The sequence below is a fragment of the Prinia subflava genome, chromosome 2 (assembly GCF_021018805.1).
Source record: "Prinia subflava isolate CZ2003 ecotype Zambia chromosome 2, Cam_Psub_1.2, whole genome shotgun sequence".
Classification (NCBI taxonomy): Eukaryota; Metazoa; Chordata; class Aves; order Passeriformes; family Cisticolidae; genus Prinia; species Prinia subflava.
Window position 1 is genome coordinate 41,255,972 of NC_086248.1, and position 26,473 is coordinate 41,282,444.

Genomic DNA, 26,473 nt, shown 5'->3' on the forward strand with positions numbered 1-26,473 from the left:
GATGACTTAGTCCCATATGTTGAGCTTCTGAATGTTACAAATTAAGCTAGTCTTAGAGCTAATCTCATTTTAGTAACCACCTCAGGTCCTCTTTCCTCCACATTGGCATAAGAGGGAGCAGTGGTCCCTCCTGTTGCAGTCAACTTTGGGACCATATAAATGCCTTACAAAAGAACATGTCTAGCAACTGTGACTACAAATGCCCTATTTTGCATTTTTAGCATATGTTTGCATTTATTCTTTTCCAATCAATCAGTCTCTTTGTTCACGAGGTTATTAAAAGTTTAAAAAATTTCCTCTGTCTCTTTTGATGTCTTGTATAACTCTAGGACAGGCCCTGATAATACCAGCATTCTTAATACAATTTAATTCCTTGGAACACTGATTTCCTGCTACTTTTTTATGTACATATGGCTGACTTTGATATCCATAATATTTTCTGATATTCATTAAATTATCTTTTGCAGTCAAGAAAAGAATTCGTATTTCTTTATCAAGGTCATGCCTATTACTTCACTGTGTTTCAGACAGAGTAGTTATGATACTCTATATCCTTAATTTACACCGACATTTGATCAGAAGTTAGACAAACTTCCAAACAGTTTTTACTTATTCTTGACTTATGTTTTTTTACATTTATGCAACTGCATTTGTATTTTACAGCAATATTTCTATTATTCTATTGAATTCCTTCAGTGTTTTAAATTAATTCTTAATTATTCAGCCACTTTTCCTTATTTTATAATTATTACTAAATGGCATACATAGCTACAAGTGTTAACTGTTTATCTTCAACCACTCCTAATTCCAGTCTACTGCTTCTCCAGGCAATTTTCTTCCATTTCACTCCCCTATCCACCATGGGCAACCTTTCAAACACACAAGAACCATCTCCCATCTCTACAGCAAGACAAGCAAGCCCTTTGTGTTTCTCAAAACTACAGTGAGAAAGCCCCTTTCTTTTTAGCAGAGTAGAAGTAAATATTTGACCATACTAATCATAAGGACTCTTTTCAAATCAAGCACATGTAAATAGCTATGTTTGTGAGTACACAAGGACATAACGATTTGAGGAGTTCTCTCTTCTTTCTCCCTTTTTGGATTTTATATAGGTCAGCCATGGATGCTTTACACCATATAGCAGCATAACATGCTTGGCCTTTGAGGAGTAAACAAATCACCAGAAGTACACAATTTGTTGTGTATTTCGAAGGAACACATCCCAACTTCCCGTGTAAAAGGCATGCATAGCAGTTCTGTTGCCTGGTGCCTATGCAGTTCAGAAGATCTGCCCTTGGCAGTGTTTCCAAAAAACACCTCTAACACAACGTGGATAAACTGCTCTGTTAGCCTGCCACAAGCACTCCCAGCCTGGACCTCTTCTATCCTTCTCAGCATGCATGGCACCAACTTTGAGTTTAGCTCCATTTATTTAAACCCTGCATGCCAGTGCATTTGTTGGTTTGTTTGTGGGTTGTTTTTTTTTTTAAGTAATATATTTTAACTAACTTATCCCCTCAAACCTTAGGTTCTTCTTTCTAGTGCACTGTAGTATGGGAAATACTGGTAAGGACAAGGGCATGAAAACATGTAATATCTTCCAATCAGATCTTAAAGGTCATTTTTTAAAGCACAAAAGATTTTAGAAAAAAAAGTGTCAGCTTCCATTAGTTATTATAACAGATGTTCCCTTGTGTCCTTGTGCTGGATCTTGCTGCATCCTTAAATGAGAAGTCACATCAAAGTGGGATCCATTACAGCCTAGTGAATAGTTTCTAATTGTTTCAGTGTCATATAGATGCTCCAGGGCATATCCAGTTAATGTGTAAGCGTGCTTATCAAAGTACTGCCTGTGGGAGCTGTAATAATTGGGAGAGGCTGCTGGGTGGTCTCCCTGGGTTTGATGAGGGGACATGTCTGAGTGCAGGTAGTCTTTAGCAAGTACCAAACTAGATTTTGATATTCGATCAGAACTGGGGCTGCTTATCCTAGACAGTGTTGTGGGGCTGTTGTCATAGTCGTTTTCGTGCGGGCTCATAATCTTCCCGTCTCGCTGCTGGATGTGTTCACAAGGAGGAGTGTTGGCCACTGTTGGGACGCGGCAGACGTCCACTGCCAACTGCTGCTGAGGGTAGCTTGCAAAACAGATAGCGTGCTTCTTCCCCGTGCCGTTAACGGAGACCAGTGGGTCAGGAGTGGTTTTCCGCAGCTGTAGCCTGTTTTCTTCTTCCTTAATCATTTGCTGGGTGGCTCTTATTAGAGTTTCAATTTTGCTGGGCTCATGCGGACTGCTCTGATACTGCTCAGCACGGTATCGGTCGCCTGACTCGCTGGCGGAGCCAGGATCAGGGGAGCTAACAACACTGTCCTCATCCCAGTGTCCTCTTCCTAGGAAAGAGAGAAAGGAGACAAGCACTGAGGTTTAAGGAGGCAGGTGATCTTGAAGAACATGTAACCTGAACCTTATTTCACACACAGAAAATCAAGTCAGAGGTAAACGAGTCGTAACAGTCACCAAAAAAGACCCCTTGCTTTTGAAACAAACTCCAGTTTCCAGTGTCTCCACTTGAAATAAGTAACAGCTGAAAATATCCAGAGAGATCTGAGCACCTCAGCACAGGTTTCTGGTGCCACCTGATACACTCTTGGGTAGCCAAGCACCTGCACAAGTGCAGCAGGTATGGCAACAACTCTAAAGCAACTCTGTCTTTCGGAGCAGCTAGAGGCCAGGCAGGATACCCTAGGGCATGTCAAAGTGCCCTCAATGCCAGTGTTCAGGTCCCTGGCCCCTTACTACCTCTTTGCATCAACAAGGTCTGAGTGAATTTGGGCCATGGTATAAACAAAAATCTCAGGGAATTACAAATGTACAACATCTCAGCCTTTCCAGGAGCTAAAACAGAGAAAGCATTGAGAAATAGCTTGTGGTTATGTAGAGACTTTATTCAGGTTATATAACAATCAATAACCACATGTAATGAAGGAGCTCTTCTTCAAAAGCTCAAGAACCCATAGCTGCTAGACAGGGACACTGTAAAAATGTGATGTCATATCCTCATGCATAAACATTTGCTTTTGAAATGGGAAAATATTACAACATTCTTACCTCTCTTTAAAAAATAAGGCCCATATACATATCAGAGAAGGTGTTCAGCTTGCAAGTAGCTGAAAGGACAGAATCATACCTGTCAGTCCTCACCAGGAAGAAAGTGAGTGGCCCAAAACCTATATGGTCAAGATTATGATAAAGGGTTTGATTTGCTGAGATAAAAGGGTTTGATTTGTTGAGATACATTCCTGCAGGAGGGCGTGTGTGGGATTTGCAAATGTTACCTGTCAATGCCTCTGTCTTGGCACACACAAATCCTCTTTGGGGATGAAGCACATTGGGTTGTCTGACAGTACTCCTCAAAGCAATTTTCAAATCCATTTTCAGACTAGCATATGAAGTTTCCCCTGTTCTGTGTTGGGTCAGGGCATGCAGGGCATGCAGATCTGTTTGGGTTGCAGACCACTACCACTACCACTGCATTGCAGAGTTCACTACAAAAATCAGTGATGGACTTCTACAATAAAAATATCCTGCCGCTGCTGGGGAAGTATTGCACTGTGGAGTATCATGGGCATGAATTCATCCTTCACATCCTCTTAAAAGCTGCACCCAAAGTGCCAGGGCTAGTCAGGATTTTTTCCCAGAGCTACACACAGACTGAAGACCTACTGAAAAATGGAACCCTTGATTTAAAAAAAAAAAAAAAAAGAAACAACAACAACAAACCCCCACAACAACAACAACCAAAAAACCCACCACCACCTGAAATTACAGCAAAGCCAAACAACAAACTAAGACCAAATTATATTGTCCATTTGCACTAATTATTCTTGATAGAGGTATGGATTTAATACCTAACCCTTTTCCATTTGTACCTTGGTATGATATTTCTCCACTTGGCAAGAATTATCATGCATAAAATTTGCCAGCAGATTATCATGCTTTATGAGTCTCTCTTTTCGTGAAAAGAAAAATCTGGAAAAACACAACATGGCAGAAGTGTGGAACAGACACAAGGAAGGAGGCATGTTCTCACAGGATAAGTTGAGAACAGTCCTCATCAGCAAAATTTTCTGCTCCTTTCCTTTCCTTTGTTTTCTTTGATTGTAATTCCTATAACTTGCTAATTAATAACTTTTTTCTAATCTCAACATAATTTTCCTCAGACTGGAGCAGAATAGAACAGTTCTTTTTTGTTTACAAAGCCTTGTTCTACAGATCAATGGAATAGTACTAATGCAATCTGCTTTTATGAGTTCTTTAGAGGAAACATTTGTTTTGATAGACTATTTTGTAGAAAAACTTTTTTTAAAATGTTGTATCCATCCTTAAAACCTTGAATTCGTACTTTAGGACTGTCTTCCAAGACTCAGCCTATCATTTTAAAACCAAGGACCTCTGGACTTTTCCAAACCCAGTATCAGACTTTCATTGTGGTCTTTTATTAGCTTCTGCCTCTGAAAATGTGCTAATGCACTGAGTTTGCAACCTGTTAGAAAGTAAACAAAATTTCGGGCTTGGTGTTGAAAGGATGGAAAGATTTAAATTGGCTTTTTATTGAGGATAAATGTCTGAAACAAAAAACAACTGTTAATTTCAGTAGCCAACTTTAAATAAACATCAAATAATACAGAATCTAGTAATAACCAGTAGGAAAAAAAGTCCCTTGGAGAACAATTTCTCCCACAGCTTTCAAGATTTTTTTAATATCTAGCTTGGATTTAGCTCCAATTTTTTGCTAAATATAATCCATCAGAAGCGTCTTGATCCTAAGTCAAATAAAAATCAATTTTCTATCAAGTGGATTATTTTGTTTACATTTTTACGATCATGTTTAAAATCTCCCCAGTCACATGTTTTCACCTTAATTTAACAGACTGATGAAAATACAGCAAAATTATATTTTGCTTCACATAAACCAGACTATAAAACTCAACTCAAGTTGAATTTTAAGTACTTCTCATCTCCGCAGACGCGATCTCTGAGACAAGAACATACATCAAAAAGCATCTCATTTTCCATCTTTCACATCAACAGCTGTATGTTTCTGTCATATTGCTTTAGCTGGGATGGTGTGGCTTCTGCAAACCCTTGTTGTGTCTTACCATGAATCCTGTGCACTGACGTTATGTGGGGCATACTGTTCTCATACGCTTCTCTGCTCTCGGGGGACGACTTAGTCAGAGGCAGTGCTGAACGGGATCCCCACCAGCTCTCCCTTCCCGGCTGCGGCGTGCCAAGGAAATAGCGGCCAGCCTCGCACCTGCCTCCTTCACAGGCCTGGGTGTGGAAATGCGTGTCGTCAGCCAGCCGGGAGTGGTCGAGGGCAAAGCCGTAGCAGAGCGCACTGCGGTCCGAGTACTGTCTGTAGGCACAGGAGACGTCGTGGTGCTGGGAGCCCGGCCTGTCCGCGGGCTCCAGGAGCTGGGGAGAAGCCGTGTCGGTCAGCGGGCTCCCGCCCCACTGGCTCTCGTGGTCAGACTCGGATCTCTCAGTGTGGAATCCAGAATACTGCAAAACAGGAGAAGCAGCATGGGAATTACCACACCTGGGTGAAATCTGCAAGTAGCTGCGCTGGGAAGGCAGAGTACGTACGCAATAGTGCGTTTTTTGTGAGCGCCCACATGTCTGCACCTTCTGGTGGGGCTCCTGGTCCTTTCCTGTACAACACTCTGTAATGAGCTCACAGATGACAGGACAGACCCCATGAAAATCTAAAACATCCCATGTCAGCCCTTAACAACCATCTCCTTTATGATGTGCAATATTAGGCCCGGCAACATCGATGTTGCAATTCAATATAGTTTCAGTATGTCCAGGTTTTTCTTGTTGCTTTGAAAGCTGTGCTTATGCTCAGCCAAGGTGCTCCAATGCACTTCAGCAAAACACTTCCAAAAGGGACTGAAATAACACTGCTCCTGGAGCATTCTCACATGGCAAATTGAAACTGAATGTATTTGAAGGCTTTTTTCTAAGGGTTCACTCTCTTTTCCTCATATTTTGTTTGCTGATTTTTTTTCTTTCTTGGAGTTGTATCTTTGAACTTCTTTCCTCTTATTAGTAGGGAAAAGAAAGCTTCTTGTATATTCTCCATTACCAACAGTTCTGTAAGGTAAAGCTCTAAAGTGATGGCAGATACGTAGGAAGCTAAAAATCCCAGCTCTATTGCAATATGGGAACAAAGAAAAACCAGAAACTATTTGCCACTAAAGGTAACTGCTAACCAAAGCAGACAGAGTGAGCATTTTTCACCCTCACTAAGCAGGGCCCTTGTAACACAGAAAAGTGTTTCCAACAACCAGTAGGTAGTTGGAAAATTAGTCAGGAGAGGAACATGAGTATTTGTTTAGAGAGAAGTAAGGATTAACTTAAATGTCACAGACTTCTAGATATTCATAATGAATGCTTCAATCTTTTAGATACCTTTTGGGAAAGAAAAAGAAAGTTTATTAAACCTCCTAGGATTTACCTATCTCATTTTTAAACCTTTTTATTTATTGGAACTGTCAAACTTCACGGAACATTTTTAAATCAATTTCATCCATGATCATGGGCTGGGATGAGACCAAAGCTGTACATGCTCACCTCTTCAGCACTGCACACTCATGTCACAAATCAATGTATTACAACATGAAACCTTGGAATTCTCCCATTCCATCACTCACCTTCCATATGCCCACTCTGCCTTTTCTTTTAATAGGCCTAACATAAGGTTGCCTTCCTTTTCATTAGATTAAGTTGCTATGAAACTCCTCATTATCAGCCAGGATCAAGGTTTTATGCACTTACCAATCGAAAGTACCGACCAGATGTTTGACTTACAGAAACGTAAACCATCTGTGCAACATCAGTAGAGTTTTTGGCATTTAATTGGGCATTTCTTCAGTATTCCAGTTTATATTTGTGAATACTGTTTAGGCTGTGAACATGATAGGTTATTTAAAGGAAACAAAGAAAGGGTCATGCCTTTGAGGAAGTCAATTATAATTTTGTTATTGGTTGTCAGAAGAATATCCATAGGCCACAAGCCTACCAGTAGACATGGTGGAGGTCAGAAAGTTAGTACCACAATACTCATCACAAAGGTTTAGAGATGAAAGGACAAACATGAATTTTCATGAAGGTTAGATAGTTACAGAGCCACAAAAGGGCTCTTTTAAATGCCAGTAACTCAACCTACACTAACTAGGAACTTTATTCAGTCACCACAGTGTTATGTGATCAGAGCATCTGTCCCTTCTATTATCCTTTCAGATGTAACATCTACAAACTGTTTAATCACAAAGACACCTTCATAAATAACAGCTGAATTATTGTAAGCTTTTTTACAAAAATGTGTCGATAAAAATTGTTTCCAGTCAAAAAATTTAGAAATTATTAACAAGATTAACAGTTAGTAAATTTTATCTAGAACGAAAAATAATAAAAAAAAAGATAACTACATTTTAATCTGGTTTTAACTTTAGAACTATTTTTAATGCTCTTTTTGGATTTGACTTGTATGAACCAGATTTTTTTAACTTTAAAAGTTAAGCAGAAATATTATATAGTATAAGCCTAGATGCAAATATAGAAAAGTCAAAAGTTCATATATTTTCTTATTAAAAACAAAACTCCTAGTATGTATTTCTTTCATGAGGAGGACATGGAAAATTAATTTCCAATAATATTATAATGAAATTTCTTTTTTGGACTATTTATTATGATAATAAGTGCCAGAGAATCTTTCAAACTGAAAATTCTTAATTTCCTGTAGCTCTACTAGATACTTTTCTATTAGTTGTTTTTTTACTAAGGACACGTCAGTGTCCAACATAGCTTCTCTTGAAGAGAATATCTTCATTTAACTGAAATTTACAGTTCTGCTTTTATCTTGAACCTCATCACAAAAGGCCTTCGTGAACTTTTCTTAAAGAAAGGGAAATTACCTCAAAGGGTTTATGTTTAGTATATGTTTAGAAATGCACTGTGTGACATCATATAACCATGTATCAAGACCAACAATACCTGACTCATCTTCTTTGTAACTGATGTAAATGAAAATTATTGGCATCTGCCAGGCCATGGACAGAATTAAATTAACGCAGTCAATTGTTTGTGGCCCACATTTTCTGCTAAGGTTTGATATGACTACTTACTCCTAAGGTACAACATAGGCAGACACAGGGCAAAAACATGTCTGATTTCCTTTAAAGCCAGCCACATCTCTATTTGGCATCCTCAGGCTGCCTCCACGGCTGCGGTCCAACCACTGCCTCTTCTGGGAATCTGATGTTGACAGGTGGAGAACTCAAATATGGGCATGTGTGACATGTTGATGGGGGCAGAAGTGAAAGGGTGATCAAAGATATTGCTTTACTGACATGGGAGTGGAAACACTATCTCTCAAGTCAGAATTAGGCTCCCATATGCCAAGTGATGAAAGACCATAAAAAATTGAATCAGGTTTAATGAAAATTATGGCAAATTAAAATCAGTTTGGTTTTTTTTTTCAATCCCAGTCATGCCTCAGCAGAAACATTTTATTTTCTGCTATTTTTTGCTCTCTGAGTTCTATCAGGAGTCAGAAGGCAAAACTAATTTGTTATTTTGGGGTTTTTGACAAAATTTAATCAGCAGATAGTGATAAAGAACTTCAAACTGGCAACATCTGAAATCCCTTCAGGTGATTTCTGAATTATCATCTGGCATAAGAAACAACAAAACATAAATTAAATGGTCCTCCAGCTGGTCCCTGGCAACTGACTTGTTGCCTCTGAAAATTAGAAATGCTTTCCAGAGTGGTAATCCAGAGTACGATCACAGTGAGAGCACACCAGCAGGATTAGCACTGACAAAGGATCTGTGGGCCATCACTGATCCATTTTCATTTGAAGAAAAACTTCAGGACCAGACAAGGAAAATAGAAAGATACAAATTCCATGTCTAAGGGAGCTTACTTTATGAGAGTCCATGGAAGTGTGTTAGGCCAGTGGACAATTTAATATTTCTCGTGCAATTTTCTTTTGCCTGACCTTCCATTCCTACACGGGTCTCACTGGCATGAGGACTGTGTCATACACAGTAACATCAGCCTGCTCCACACACCACCCCAGATGTTTAAAAAACGATCTTATATAATTTTCTGGCAGCCTACTCAGGTTTTTATCATTATAAACATTAAATATATGGTGAAACCCTCACAGAGTCCCCTTTTCCATGAAAAACTTTCACTACATCAGCATTAGCAGCTTTTTTCTTGATTTGTGTCTGAACCATGAGGAAAAAAAACATCACAAAGGCAGGCTACATTGTACTAAGAACATATGCATGCTTTTAAATCACTTTTATCTTACATTTTACTAATGTAATCCTGAAATGTAAAATATGCTCTTTTCGCATTCACTACTATAGGCACAACAGATGGTAAAAGGCTTAGATTAAAGTAATACAGCATGTCTATTAAAATAACCCCCACTGCTGGTGACTCTTCTCCAGACCAGGAGTTATGTTTACTATAAAAAGAGGGGTTTGCATTGCTTTTGAACACACTAGAAGTTGCCAAAGCTTTAGGCTACAGGAAGAAATTAAAACAAAACCCCGGCTGGCTAGAATTCAGCCTGATTATGTTGTCTTTACCCCACTGGATGGTATGCCCAAATAGAGGCAGATTGCAGAATTAATCTAAATTATCCATCTCAAGGAGATATAAAATCAATATATCTCCAAAATCTGATGTATTAATATTTACCTATATACCTATCTATTAATATATACTTATACCTATAATATATACCTATTTCCAAAATTTTATGTATGCTGTAACACACACCAAAGCCTTCATCCAACAGCTCTTGGGTACATGCTTACTTGTATGTGTGCTTTCATGAGATACATACACATATATATATGTATATATGAAATCTTTATCCAAGAACTAAAATGACATATGAAACAATAAAGATTTATCCAGATCTCACCATGAAATATTTCCACTGTAGGCAGACAGCAGGTAATTTAATTTTTTTAATATAATTATCATTAATGGGGCATTGACCTCCAAAGTAGTTCAAGTGATCATAATTAAAATGTTTTTCCAATCTTGTTGCTATTGCCTGTATATGGAATAAATTAGTTTTTGGGAACACAAAGGTGCAGGTCTAGACTTTGGGAGGCCCTCACAATGATGATGATGATGATGATGATGATGATGATGATGATGATGATGATGATATTGTGGGGGAAGACTACAGGCATCTTTTCACCAGCTCATGATTTCCTTTTTCTGCAAATATCCATCCAACATTCATCTGCCTGTTTGGTTTGGGTTTTTTTTTCCCACCATCTCTTTCAGCTCTGCACCTCTCTGGTGGTACAGGACTAGAAAATCACTCTTCAAGCTCTCTTAGCAAATTCTGCAGCTGGGACATGAATTTTGGGTTGTTCTCCTCTGTGCTCGCCTTTCCCCTGCTTGAGGCTGGTTTCCAGCCCACTGTACTAACAGCATGCAGTGTTAATCAGATGCTGACCAATGCCTCCAGTTTAACGAACTCACTTTCACTTAAGAATCTGCGAGACCCACATTATGCTATATTTGCTTTTGCATAAGATTTGAGGACAAAAGCATCAACACTGTCTTAGATGACTGAAACATCTACTTTTTGTCTTAGTAGCAAAAATTCAGCTGAAATCAATTAGTACAACTTTCATACTGTTCACATCTCATGTCCCTCTGTCTTAGGGACACACAGCTGGCAAGGTGAAGGTTTCTTAGTCAGCACCCAATAAAGCATATGATTTATTTTCCTCTTCAAGAGAGAAGCTAAGTAAATGGTAAGGGAAAAAGAAAAAAAGGAAAAGGAAAAGAAAAACTGGGAAAGAAATTATGTACATTTAAAATCTCATAGGTGCCCTTGACTTTAGGAAGTACTTTGCCCACTGCAATTATTTTATTAATAACTTTCCTGCTTCCTTTCCTCACCACAGCTCAGGCTCCTGTGTAAGCCAAAACCCGTGACCTCACTCTTCAGCTGTGACTTTTAAGTCACACTCTAATTCTCCTCTACTGACTGGCAAATTACATGGGCAGGAGACCGAGGGACACAGGCCGTACCACCTGCTGCATGTTCTTCACAGCAGCTTCTCCTAGTCTTTCAACAGTTTATTCAGTGGTGGAGAAGGATGAGAGGGAGGCAAAGCCAAGCTGCCAGCATTACTTGTGGTGATGGGCTGCAATGAATGGTATGACCATTTTTCAAGACACTGGCAACTAACATGGCTGCTTCCTTTTGAATGATGAAATATGTGACTTTAATATCAGGCAGCTGGTAATGAGGATGCAAAATGAAAGTGCAGACTAAGTACCCTGAGCTTTCAGACAACAATCCCTGGTAAACCAAAAGTCATAATGCTGCAGTGCTCGTTCAATATTTTTTTCTGGTAACAGAAAGAATAAGGAGGTCATACTTTCAGAAGTCAGATAGATATGGAAGGATAAGAAGTCTTCAACTGCAATTGTCCTGCTAGCAAATGAATACTTTGGAAAGAACTGTATAAAGCAAGATGAAATGTAATTAAAAGATATCAAAGATTGTCCTAAAAATTGAATTCAGAATTATTTGTACGTCTTCCCCAATTCTTTTAAACAGTTTGATAACAATAGTTTGATGTAGTGCATTCAAGAAAAAGGCTTTTTTAACAACCCACAGAAACATGTATGAACAAGTGAGCTAGAATAATCTCTGACAAAAGTTAGATTCTTAAAATTAGGAATTTGTATCTGGGTGCCCAGTTAAATATTTCCTGTGCCAAAAGCAGATGTAATTTAACTGAAATTCTTATCCTTGCTACATTTGAGAGGAAAAAGAAAGAAAACAAGGAAGTGATGCAGACATTTCAGATCACATTGCACACTGTTTGAGGTCTGTTTAGAAAATATTGTGCCTGCAGAGAAACCGTAGTTATTACGGTCATTATCACTTAAATATTGAGGCTCTTTAAATATTGTACTAAATATTTGGCTCTTTAAAAATACATAGCTGTTCAATGTTACGTTTTGAATGCATACATTTATATCCAGTTTGTTTATATATCCATTTATATCTTCTTATGTAGAGGCATAAGACCAGTGGGACTTGTATCATTAGTAAACATCATGGTTATTTTAACAAACATGTTTTCTGACCTAAAAGTCGGATAGTGTAAGGATACAAGTGCTGTGACATTGCCTGCAGAAATCAGTTGCATAAATGTATTGTGTAGGTTTCAGTTCACAGACCAAATTGAGTCCGGTCCATTCTCCAAGCTGGGACATGTTCCTTTACGTGTTAGGCTTGAAAATGAAATCTGGGAAATGACCACGTCCTACTGTTTTCTTCCTTTCAAAATTTTACACACATAAAAGCAGAGATTTTCTTGTTCCAATTCACCAAGTTGGCTGACTGCTTTACCTCATCAAAACTCCATCCTCTTTACTACAATTTCAGGATTAACTGCTATCGAATATCTGGCAGCTTTCTAAATTTGCTGGAATTAGTAAAGACCAAGTAAGAAAAAGAAAGATTTCTCAAGTGAAAAAACTCACAGTCTTCTCAAACCAAGTATTTCAAACCCAACATTTTCACTTATCCTGCTGTCCGCTTCTCATTAACTCTTAGCCCTGTGTTGCTATTGTTGTTGATAGTGATTTATTATGCATGCTGAAACATAAATGTTTCCAGCTTTTTAGAAATGGTTTAAAGAAACATATTCCTGTCTCAAGCTTGTATTACCTGCCGGTCCTTTATTCCCTTTGAGCAACACATTCTTTGGCCCATTCTAGTTACTTGGGTAAAGTAACAGTCAAAATCGAGATAATCAAAAATATTTAATTTAGTTTTTCAACGACAGCTACCTGTGGGTACGGTGATGTCCTTGATTTTGACTTTGTGCTCGAGAGGCGAGATTTGCTCCCCTTCCTATTATCCGTTATGGTCAGAGCTGAATTTGCGTATGGGAATGCCGGCTTGGTAGCAGTGACCTGATCCAGGGAGAGCTGTAGTCCTTTGTACTCAGTATCCCTATATGAAAGGCAAAAGTGAAAAACAAACTCACTTCATGTCTTAATGGGAAACATTCCTTTCTTCTTAGTGGGGGGTGGAAGCAAAAGGTATTTTTAAGAAAAAAGAATAAAACCACCCTGGGCAAGCTAGTATATCCCCCTAATATATTTATGGAGTATAGCTTACTAAGCAATAGCACTGTTTTTATCCTGAAAATATGATTGCTTTTTGCATCCAGCTGTTATCATCCTGATCTACTTTCTTCAGTAATAAAAAGCAATGGGATGGATATTTCTGAGATTTGTATTACACTTCTACATTGGTCACATAGCTAAGCAGTAAATAGGATACATTTTCCTCAAAACTCTCTTAACCGTACAACTACAAGCTTACCATGTGCGTATTATGTGTGTGTGTTTTCACATATGTGTATGTGGGGTACACATAACAGCCTACACAGATGACTAAATAAACTGAACAAAATAATTTTTAATGGAAAACACTTGATCTCTAAGGTTGTATTTTTCATCTTTTAAGAAGTTTCAAGCTTCTAAAATTTTTTACAGGTTTTTTTTCTGCTTCTATAGGTCTTATGAGTGTTTATTCATCCATTTTTAGTTTCTTATACCAATTTACCAGTCAGAGAATACAGGCTAAAAAATTACTAATCTTGTGATTTAAATAGCCTGTCCCTCACTCACAAAACAATAGAGATTTTCTATGTGGAGCTATATATAATGTCAGTTTTTGAAGTCTGGCATTAGTTTCTTCAAACTAAAGAACACATGAAAGTAAGGAAAACTGGCACTGTTCAAATGTCTTACTAAGCATAATGAGGGCACATGCATTGGACTGCACTCCTCTGCACACATCTGCATGTCTGCTGATACCCGGGGGTGTAACAAATGAGCTCTGCAGCTTTCATGTAGTCATACGGAACCTATTCTGACAATGATTTACTGAAAGAGAGCAAAGCAAGAGCTTCTTCCTGACCTACCTACCTGGAGGAAAAGAGGAAGGAGTCTTTTTTTTTTCCTTTGTGTTATCAGTAGAGAAGTCAGTGATAAGGGAAGAATAATGCTTCTCTTAAGAAGTCAAGGAGGCAACATATTCATTCACACATTATCCCTACACCACCTAAACCTAAAGATTAACACTTAACAAATTATATTTCTAATAAATTGTTTACTTAGCTTTAGCAACAATATCTTGGTCTATAATCTCACAAATGTTCATGTTTAAGCCATAAGAGTCTAACTTTTTTAGAGAGAAACTACATCACAGTCCACGCATATTACAGCTTAGTACATTGAAATGTTTTCAGATAAAAGTCAGGGGTAGAAAAATAAACTTAATAAGTCACTCAAAAAACTGAAATAGGATGAATTTTGTTTCACAGCAGCCACAGATAAACCTACATAACCAACAGATTAATTCATCTGTTACAATACGCTTCTTTTTTTTGTGTCTGATAAAAGGTAAACTTGTTGGCTGAAGAGGCTTGGGGTTTTTTGGCAATGCAGACAATGTATATGTGTCTGTGTATATAGAACACATGAAAGTAAACCCCTGACAGTAGAACTGCACTGCCTATGCTGTTTCCAGTCCACAGCAGACTAAATATATAAAGTATAAATAGTGCTTTGTAATGCAAATTTAGTACTTAATGAGGTTATTTCTTCAAATTTTGGCTTTAATTGGGATAGATCTCTGCTAGAATATCTGCATTTCAAATATCCTGTCTGCAGTGAAAGTGTCTGAGTATGGGGATTTACTTTGGCCTCTGAGGTATGGCTCACCCACATATTTTGAAAGCATTAATTTTTCCCATGGTTACCCTCAAAATTTTCATCCAAACACCTGGAATTGACATGCAAAGCATCTGTCTCCATAACTGATTCCTATGGAATTATCTCCATCTTATATGAAACACAAAAGATGTCAGACAGTCTTCATACTTAACTGCTACAATGCATGAGATTCTATCCAATAGCCCTGAAAAACCTATTAGTCTCCTCCTGATATACCCATTCCCCCAACTATTTGATTCTAAGTAGAGCAAGGGTCCTGTGTTCTCAGGGTCAGATGGAGAAAATATTACCACCAGACACTAAAATTAATCAAAACTAAGTAGATAAGTTTTCAGAGCCTTAGGGGTATGAGGAGGTTCTATTTTGGTTTTGAGCCTACCAACCCTTTTACCTCTGGTTTTGCTGGAGAACCCATAACTCTGTGCTCCTGCCATTAACTCCCCATCTCTGTTTTCTGCCACCCTGTAACCATCTGCTGCTTTCTTGCTTCAGTGAAAAAGTTTTAAAACACTGGGAGAAGTACCACCCTGGTATTCAGACCACGCTGTCATTCCAACACTGCTTGTCTGCTGTTGTATGTGTGAGGGGCAAGCATTCAAGGATGTAGAGACTACTGTCTACAATGTTTTTAGGTCATGGGAACCAGAAAAAAAAAACACCTCAACAAAACAATCAAACCAGACTTACCAAAATCTTGCATGTCATTCTGTGCTACTTTTCTACGTCCTTGGTATTATTATGGTAAGGGCTTACCACACCTTAGAATAAACAACACAAGACTGTATTGTGTTGTTTGGCCATTTGCTTCATTAAAAAAAATAATTAAAAAACTACCTGAAGTTCTTGCTGCCAGATGCAAAGTTTTCCCTTAGAAAAAGAAGTCTCCTGTGCTCTCTTTGCAGATGAAATACCAGACTTTTTTCATCACTGAGTTATGATTCAATACCATCTCAACCCTGTCCTAGAAGAGCTACCCTTCAGAACAGCCATCAGAGATACCAGAACACCATCAGCAACTGCCCAAGATAGTTAAAAAAGAAAAAGGAAAGAAATCATGGAGGAAGGGTCCAGTGCTCTCAATATCAGATGCAAAAAATTTCCACTAAGAAATGAAAACGTTTCTGAGTATATCCATATGCGCTGTGAGACAAAAGACTAGAGAAAGCAGGACTCCTATATATATACAAACTGCAGATGGAAATTCTGACAACTTCCTAAAGGAATTTATAAAACTTTCACCAACATGAAACTATAATCTCCACATTCCTATTCTCAGACACCTGAATCCTCTTTTACACAGTAACAGCCACACACTAGTACAGCATCTTGTGTTCTATATATAATTTTAAAAAAGGTGGTGGGTATGAGCCTCTTTCTCCAAGGTCTTCACCTTCAGGATCCCACAGGGATCCATACAATCTACATCTATCTACATGAGACTGCTGAGAGAGAGAGTGATATGGCATGTGTTCAATTGCTAACAGTATGTTGCTGACAATCTACTATTTATCTCATTTTCTGATGCAACTATCATCACTATAAAACATCAGAATAACTACAGGAAATTAGCTCTTAAATGAGGAACAGATGGATCAGACTGAATCCAGACAAGACCAAAGTGATGCTTCTTTGCAAAGGGAAACACATTGAAGACCTCCACCTTTTCATGATAGGAAACAGCCATTCTTTCCACAGTTGGATGGAAATTCTAGGTCCTCTTTGACTCTTCAGAGAACGTGAATGCATATGCTTTTGGTTGCACATGGTTCAAAAATTGTATTATTTTTCCTCTACCATGTTGTTCCTCCCCATATGAGAATCTGGCTGTTATGGTCAATGTATCAGGCACCTACAGACTGGATTATCAGGCTTCACTGTAAGCAAGTTCAGAAGACAAAGCATAAAATCCCCTTGCTACAATATGCTGCTTCCCATTGTCTTCTCAGATCTAACTCCCAGAAGCATTTCCACTCTATGCCATGTCTCTGGCTCTTTCAATGGTCTTTATAAAGCTTGAACCTAATCTTGAAAGTATTTATAGGTATACTACATGTACACCACGAAAAACCGAGGATTGATGACTGCACCAACTGCATTTCTCTGCAATGAAGCATCAGAAAGTTGAGCACAAAACATCCTTTACTAAAGACACCCAGCTATAGCAAGCTGCAAAAATGCCCAAGGGCTGAAGGAACAGAATATTTGGAAGAGGAAGCCAATCTTTTTGTACATGACTTGGATTCCAGGTGAATCTGCAACACTTACATGAAATCTTCTCAAAATTCAGCTTTAGAACACACTTTCTGCCTACTACCTTGGTCAAAATGTACTATATGGAACAGAATAGCAACAGTCTAGCTAATCAAGGTTTGAGGAAGAGATAATGAATCACTAGCAGACAGACCCAAAAAAAACCAGTAAGGGAGTATCAGAGCACCACAAAACCTGATTCTCAGCAAACAGGAGACTTTGCACAAATACGGTGACTAAGCATGTGGTTAGAACTCAAAAGGAAAAGAAAACGAGAGGGCTTTTTATATGGGTTTTTTGAAGGAAAAAATCTGAGAAAAGGATGAGTCAGCACTGACAGAAATAACATTGTAGAGACAGAGGTCCAGAGTGGCTCACAGAAAACTAAAACTGTAGAGACAAGATGGGCTTTTACTGTAATTGTATTTCTTCATAGAAGAAGATAGGGTGATGTTTGGGACTACGATAGCTCACTATAGAAGTGCGACTAGACATTAACATTAAACTGCTAAGGGCACAAATAGTTTTCAAGATATTAACACTCCCTACTTAAAGACAGTATTGGCTATGGAACAGAAGAGAACTTAAGCCCTGAAAAATGCTCTCAAACAGAAAGAGTAGATAAATAGGATGTGTCCAGAGGAAGAAGTAAAAGAATGACACCCACTAGTAACTAACAAATACCCAGATTCATCCAAAAGTACTTAAGAAGGGTAACCAGACTCAAGAATACAGATCTTATATATCCAGAGTTATAAGCAGCATAACCTTCAGAAAAGAAGAGAAAAATGCTCAATGTAAGGAAAATTCTGCAGAACAGTAAGGAAAAGCATATTTTTACATTAATACCACTACGTGCCAGAAAGGAAAAAGAAGGTACACCTGCAGTAACTGAGAATACAAAGAAAACCAACAAAGAAGCAGGTGTTTACTGTGCATTTAATTCCTTCAAAAGACACCAAATTTAGACACCTTAAAGAAGATTAACATAAATTCAGTTTTCACCTGTGGAGTTACAGCATTGGATGAGAAGGTATCACAGCAGCATCAAAACCTGACAAATACTGGATAACCTACATGCACATCATTCCTTACACATATTAAATAACTCATGAAGTACAAGCTGAGAATAAAAGCATTATGTGATCTTAGTGCCTCGGATTCCTACATCAGGGATGCCATCTTTCACCTGACTGAAGCAAAGCAGAAAATACTGCTCATGACAATGAAAACAAGGTTTAATTACAATTGGTTGCACTAATGTTTGCATTGAATATGACGTATGTTCTTCATTTCCTCGCGTTTGGCTCAAAAAATCTACAGAGAGGGTCATACACACTCTTCATTTCTTTTAGTTAAAAATCAGAAAAATATTTGTCAGGATTCCTGTCAGTCTAGCAATAGAAACTGTGAGATTAAACTAAAGGTGTTAATGACATTAATGTTCAGTCTATTTCTGTGAGTTATTGCAGTTTGGCTAAAAATCAGACATGAAGGTGGTAAAAATCAGGCACTTTCTCACGCACATCTGATCACAACTCTGCAATATATCATTCTTCTACTTTTAAACAATGCCTGCAACTTTTAACATTTCCACACTCCAGCTCATGAAATGCTAACAGAGCACCATTCAGCAGATGAGCAAAAAGAGAACAGATTCTGGCTGTTTGTTGTCTTCATGGCTTCCTAACTCAGCAGATGGCACAACAAAACAGACAGTTTCCTCATCTGCTGTCTCCTCGGTCCATGTACAATGTGTCTCAGAAATGTTTACAAAGGCCTCGGTCTGCTCACGCAATTTGTGAGGAGGAGCACATGCAATCCTTTAGCATATTTTAGAACCAGTCAGAATAAGGTTTTGTTGAGGTTGTACAGGAAGCCAGGCAAAAGTGAGGAAAAAGCTATTGAACCTCACTGCTTGTTATGAAACTAAGCAGACATTCAATTGTGCAACCTCAAAATTACTCCCTGCCTCAGTTGTTCTGACAGTAATTGGGATAATCTTAGCAAACCTCCTTTCTAAAACTTATTGAGTGAAGAGTCCCATATATGCCAGTCCTACAGCTCACCAAAGTAATTGGAAAAACTCTCCAGAAATCTTTCAAGTGGTTGCATATTATTAGTACACCTAATGGCTAAGCCATACGTCTTCTCAGAGAAGTATGAGTTCTGTGTATCAGATCCCTTCTTTAAGACCCAGGCACTCATTTATTTCCATAAATAGCACAAGCAACAGTGGCTGTTTACATCTTGTTGAGTCAAAGTTTACAGCTTGTCCAGCCATGAGATTCACTTACATGATATAATGTTTTCGTATTTGCTTTTAAAGACAAAGCAATCCAACCCAGGAAGTTTAATTCCATTATTTGATACATTCAAAAAAATTGAAGCACAAATTTTCCTGTATGGGTCACTTAACACAAATGTCTGAGGATTTCCTCTAGACAACTACTGCGGGAGAAATTTTATATATTTTATGTTTGGTTTCTCATCCCAGAATGCACTTACTGCCAATGAAGCTAAATAAAACATCCTGGCCTCTAAACAGTCACAATGAAGCAGATTTTTCAGCAGTCTGAAGGTATATTTTGTCGTTCAAAACTACATGCTTCATCATCTTTGGCTCCAAAAAGGAGACCTGTATTTGCCTTTATTTACTAGACTTTCTAGCCCATCAAAATCAATGTCACCCCAGTGCATCAGCTAGTGGAATTAGGCAGCAGGTCTTTAGGAATTAGTGTCACATAAACCTAAGTTCTCTCACATCCCTGTAGAATGAGTTCCATTTTGCTGAAAGCCAGACCAACAACAGTGCAACAGACTGCTCTTGTCCAGGCTGGATTTTCAGATCTCAGAATTCTTAATATTTTTATGTGTTAAAAAAATCTACCTTGAATATCAATGACACCAGACATTGATCCAGTAGCCAAATGATCTGGATCAATTCTCAACCCTCTCACAGGCTGTACTGGATGAATCACATATCCTGGGACTTTAGTAAGCACTTGGTACTTCCCTGAGTTTACCATCAAGGTTGCCAAGGAGACCTTTTGTTTTGATAGAGTCAAAATTAGGCCAGCACTGACTGCTTCTGAGAATCCCCACCTTAACTTTGCTGAATATTAGCTCTGAAGATGAGGATAACAATATGCTATTGTAACTAACACATGTATGGCAAAATATTTTCTGTCTCACCTGTTAGATATCATCTTTTTGTTGGAAGGATAAATGCACTATAGCTAACATTACTAAGCTAGCTCGCAGCTTCAGCCCCTGGCTGCACATCACCACAGATAACAGAAAATATATTTCCTGAGTGTACCTGTGTCATAATTGATGCAAAACATTCTTTTATTATTTCAGAATCTCCATGTATTCAATGCAAATGTTTTAACTATGTCTTATACCATTTATCCTTGATTAAACCTCTTCTAGATAGTTAATCATTAATGATTTCTTTACAGTTGCTGTGCAAACAACTCATTCATGCCTATGACATATCAAATTTCACAGACATGTTCTTTAATTGGATTCATTTATTTCTAATCTACAGAAGTCCTCACTATAGTAATGCTTGACTAAATAGACATTAAACTCACTTATTTAAACTGCTAAAATAAATTTGATAGGTATTCTATGAATAAAAATATTTGACTGAATACATGTAATACCATTGTTATTGTGTACCTAACTGAGCAGAAATTATTAGAAATAGCACATTATATGTTAACAGTTTTCAAACACTAAGAATTTCTACAGCACATTAAGGGATGTAATAAGGAGAAGCAAAAGATTTTCATTAAGGTTGTTGGATGTTGTCATTTTTAACCCAAGGACTTTTTCAGAGATAAATGCTTCATACCAGTCCTGTCCCTTCATGACAAGGGAGACCAGATAAACCAGCTAAGATGTTTTCAAGATTGACTGCTCTATGTTTTGTAACAGTAACTGACGACCTGGCACAAAAGTGGATAAAAAACCTGTATCTGGGTGTTTAGCAGCCACAAAATACAATCATGTAGCTATAGACTATGAGTTATTAGGGGCATGTATAACATTAAGCCCTAACTATAGGGCTTAAGTTTGGTCTTAAAACTCCACTTTCAGATTTTTCTTTCTACAAGTAGTAATCTTGAACTCATTTCGGTGAAGAATCCTCTGATGTATATGATTCACCACATAAACTGAGAAGTTTCATAAAAATAAGGAGCAGGGCATTGCAGAGAGGCCACTGACACAACACAGACTGCCCTGTGTGTTAGAAAATGCACATCAAGGCATAATGATGCAGTAAATGAGGATTACAAAGATAAGGATTATACCTCATGCCATACATACTCACACCATACTCTCATGCACTGACATTTCAAACATTGTATGCTCTGACCATCTTATCTGAAAACTTGAAAAAGCATGGAATGGGATAGTAAGGAAGATGGGCTTGGAACAGCCTTTCTATGAGAAAAAAATAAGGACTCAGGATGAAAAAGAGGTGACTGGGAGAATAAAATAGGAAGAGTAAATTGTGAGAGACACAGAGAAGGAAGACATGAGTAGGAAGCAGTTTTTCATTTCTTCGAATGTAAGAAATGCGGGCTATGAAACGAATGCAGAAAAAGGAGAGTTTATTACTGCACTTACTTAACTTTGGCAAAAACCAACATGGTGTCAAAAAGTGAACAAGTGAATTTGTGGAGGGAAAAAAACCCACAAAATATTGACAACTAATACATTCAAAGATCTCACATCTTTCTAGGAAGAGTTTTTTTTAATTTTTTGGAGACTGGGAAAAAGTGCTAGGGAAACATGGATGCATGGACTGCATGCTAGTTCTATTTTTAACATCTTTCCAAAGTATTTCCCATGGTCACTATCACCATGTGTCTGATTCTGTATTGCTGTTCTTATGTTACACTCTATACCACTGTGGTTTCTTACTTCAGTTCTTCTGAAACTGTGAGGAGAGGTCCTGAAAGTTTGCTGTCGTTACTTTTAATAATTTATTGTAAAACTTTGTGATGTTTCAGGTTTTCTCAGCTTCTCTGTATTCCCCATAATTAAAGCTTTTGGTGTGATAACCTTCCTAAGATCCTAGGGTGAACACTTAAAAATTTAGCTAGTTTTTCTGTGATGACATTCTTGATAAGCTTCTGTAATCTGGGAATAAATTATCTGAGGAGAAAATACACTTGAAAAATTATTTACTGTTCATTCTATTTGTTCTTTTTTGGGAAATTTTCTATCTGCATGCAGCATAATGAACCTCCCCATCATTCCACCCTGCTTTTTCTGATCAGCTACACCCCATATTGAAGAGGCCTGTTGAGTGCAAAAGGATTCGTGAACTCCATCTGGGAGGGTGTCCCATTTACAACAGATCCCCTTCTCTTTCATCAGACTACTCCTTTCTTGTTGTAAGACTTTCACCTTCCTTAGAAGAAGTAACATTTTCTACAACACAAACCTTTCTGTTTTACTAGTCCAGAGTTCCTCAGATTTGGCCAAGGGAGGGCACCTTGCCTCTGAGGGCTGTAATTTGCCATTAAAAGAAAAACCATGCTATAATACTTAATAACTACTTTTTGAATGATCTTTCCCTTCTTTTGCTAAAATTTTAAGGTAGGTAAGGGGAAGAAGAGAGGCAAGGACTTGCACTGTAATTTTGGCTTTTGTGGAGAATAAATTTTTGGGGCTTTTTTAATTAATATACCTGTTTTCTCAATTCATTTTTTGTACTAGAATTAGACCTTTTTTAACTCTTTCCTATCCACAGCCAAACCTCTACTACAGACAAATTCCACTCCCATTACTTGCCACTTGGGTCTAATTCTCTGTTCTTACTGGACTCAGCTTGGTCATCCAGCTGTGATAGACATACAATGCAGAGTTTTACACTGATAAAAAGGAGACAAATAAAAGAAAAGAAAATATCATGAGCTTATAATACATAAGTAATACATAAGTCTCCATTTTATTTGATAATTTCCTAATAATCACTGAGCCTGTCTCCTCAAACTGTACATAACACATGGTTATATTTGTTAGGTGGGTCCATTAAACATTTAAATTTATATCAGATAACCTGTTTGACTCCCTAGACTCTCTGGACCACAGATTAAGTTATATCACCATCTCTTGCACAATTGCTGTTACCCCACATCTTCTGGCAAATTCAGAAGGGTTTTTAATGGCAATTATTTCATTCTAGCAGTGTTAGGATAACAAAAACTCTACATTAACATTCAGTTAGTAGTACAGTTCAAGAAATGCATGCCCATGTAAAAATCCACTTATGTAAGTCTCCAGTGGGTTGAGTGTTTATAGGTAGTCAAATACTTATAGGTACATATAAAATTTCTCAAATAAATGAAAATAATTCAATAAAACACAATAATATCTAGTTATGGTCTTCTTTAGAAACCTTAATCTGCCTGGTACCTTTGTCCTCTTGGTCATAGCTTTGACTAGAACAGCCAGGGCCCTCGCTGGCTTTAGTCATTCTGTTGTCAATGCTCCACATGCATGTTCACCAAGGGTTTCTGGATGCTTAGGACTATCTCTGACTACGCAAAGACACTCTTATTGTTCCATAAAACTGTCCACAGCATTCATGCCACAGCCAACCTACAACAGTCCTCCAACCAACACTATGGCTAATCTGCAGCTGAAGTAACTGAAGGCTTTGTTTTGTGGTTTTGTTTGTGCAGCGTCCAGCACATTGTATTGTATGAGATTTGCTGTGCTTATGGTGGCCACTGCTGTAGCACATATAGAGCCACCCAGGAGTGTCACACCTGTGCAAACAGTGCTGTGCACCTTCTCTCCCATTGCTTTCTTGAACTCACTAGATAGCACCATGGAAGCCCCAGCTGCATGTTCCCGTGTTACACCATGGCAGTGACACAGACAGGCAGTTCTCCTTGGAGTGAAGCCACATCCACACTCCCACTGCTGCTTTTCAAACACCAGAGAGCTCTAAGGAGGCTGATAATCTTTTGAAAGATGACAGTTCAACTATCCTACCATGAGCTTAGGATCAACAGACTTACCTTGGAGCCAAACAGCGTTCAGAAGTTTGGCTGCAAAGGGGGCTATACTATCAGGTTATTTACCCCCAAATCCAGCCTTACTGTGAGCAAATATTCCATTGAGACAGGCCTCACAAAGCAGTCATTAAAGGTTATTATTTTGTTCTGTGTACAAAACAGTCTTTGGAAACAGCTAGAGAAAAATAGCATGCAATGCTTTTGGATTGATTCTAGCAATCCAGGGCCTAAATCAGAAAATTTCCTATATAGCAGCAGCCCAGGCTACCAGCTGCCAAACACAGTACAGAGACAATCAAAGCTACAGGCTACTTGGGAACAGTGTGCCTCCAGGGCATGTCTGCTTCGTCACTGACAGCACAGATGTAAGAGCATTGAACGCTGGGTGGGTTTAAAGGTTGTGTCAAAATATCTGCACAATGCTAAGGGTGTAGCCAAACTTCAGTTAGCCAGGCATTTGAGTTTCCATAGCTGCACTGAAGCTTCTGCAGATAATAGCTGTTATTTTCAACATTGCTGTCCCCAAGATTTATACACAGTGGTTTGTAGCTGAAAAACTACGGCTGTTCTCTATTAGGCCCCAATTCAACACAGTAACAAAATGCGTCCTTCAAGCCATCTCCATTTGGCAAAGCCAAGGAATATTCTCATTTCCACACGTGTGCCTAAGGTTTTTTTTTTTTATTTCAGAACTGAATTCACCAGGATATAATGGTGTACCGAAAGTTATGTCTAAGAACTTTTAGAGCCTGACATGTGCTCAAGTGCCTTAGTAAATCAGGACTTCTGCAATTTAATTGCACTAAGTGGATGATAACAAAAGACAACAACAGGAATAAATCATCTAACTGTGTTAAGGATCATGAGATTGACTCCAGACTTCAGCCATCCCAAGCCTTCCGAAGGGTCAGACGCTGTACCCTTGTTCACACAGAGCAGTGCCTGCCTCCATAAATAGTGTCATCAAAGTGAAAGGGGCTGCCTCTGAAGTAACCCACTGAGTATGAACATATGTGCTGGAGCCTGGCCCGCACTGTAAAGTACAAAAGAGAGGTGAGGGAAGGAGAATTAAATTTCAAACAGATACTTGCCACTGTTGAATGGACAAAGGAGATTTATTTGTTAACACTTAATTTAGACTGTGTCAAAATGCCACGTTTGTGTACGAATAAAAACTAGCACAAACAACAAAATGTAGAGGGAAGATCTTGCTTCAGAAACAGTAACTTATCACACCTGTTGTACCTCATGATAATTACAGTGAAACAACATGGGAATGGCAGCAGTACTAAGATGCAGCACAGAGCAACAAGAGCAAACATGCAATGGATTAAGGAAACAGAAGCAGAGCTAGTAAAATTGTAAGCCTACTTAAGGAACATACTGCTGTTATGAGAGCAGTAGCCAGTTCTGCATCCGGTTTTGTGCAGAGTATTAAGAGGGTGGGAGCATGGGGGGGAATCCTTTGATAGCAGTGGACTGCTTGGCATGTCTCTTCTGCACAGCCACTAACACAGTCCACAGACAAGCTACAAATATGGTGTAGTAAAACCAGCAGACACTCTTCCAGCTGCCTCTTCAGTTCTCTGAACTATCACAGAGCAGTGAATATAACCCTAAACTCCATGGTTCACTATCTCTCCTGCTCTGCCACATAGAAGGACCACTAAAACTGACCCCCAAAAGGCATTGGAGCGCCCAGCTGCTGGCATGATGTTCACAAGCCACGTTTATGCCATTCAGATTGAGGAAGGGCAGAGTTAGGATAAAGTGTGAACAACCTCTCTAGCAAGAACAGCTGTGCTACAGTGTACAGTCCAATGCTTCCATGTAAAGTGAAATCTGTGGCAGTTTACCTTAAGCCATAAACCATGACATTTTAGGAAAAAGAGTCCCTGGAGCAGGCTCTGTATCTTTCATCAGTGAAGTAAGGCAGACAGCTGGAGATAGTAATTGTTTCAGCCATTGCCCCTGCTGAATGTGTCTCAGCCCTAGACAAACATTTGAAAAATCTGTAAGTCAGTATTCGAGAGGAGCATGTTTCCAAAGGCCTGGAGCAGCCACACACTGAATGGGAAAATGATGAAGTGGAAAGCATTTGAAGTCACTCTTCTTCCTTGGAATAAAGATACTTTTTTGTAACCTTGAATTTCATGCCATGTGAGACTCTCAGCATGCATGCATTTAAACTAACAACTGGGGGGATTTTTTCCATAGGTCTGAGCTGCAATCCTTTAATCCTTACTCTAGCCAATAAAACTCATTATATGAACAGTGACTCTCAGGTCTGGCCCA

The 26,473-nt window shown here is 38.5% G+C and overlaps 1 protein-coding gene across 1 annotated transcript in view; it reads right to left on the bottom strand.

Annotated features, from left to right (window-relative positions):
* Positions 1–1,654: 1,654 nt before the first annotated feature.
* SIM1 (SIM bHLH transcription factor 1) overlaps positions 1,655–26,473 on the bottom strand; it is a 46,581-nt gene continuing 21,762 nt past the window's right edge. Inside the window, exons 9-11 of the mRNA XM_063389710.1 lie at positions 12,924–13,089; positions 5,158–5,563; positions 1,655–2,388 (exon numbers count right to left, since the gene is read on the bottom strand). Coding sequence (XP_063245780.1) covers positions 1,658–2,388; positions 5,158–5,563; positions 12,924–13,089 — 1,303 coding nt within the window. The 3' untranslated portion in view covers positions 1,655–1,657. The remainder of the gene's footprint in view (positions 2,389–5,157; positions 5,564–12,923; positions 13,090–26,473) is intronic.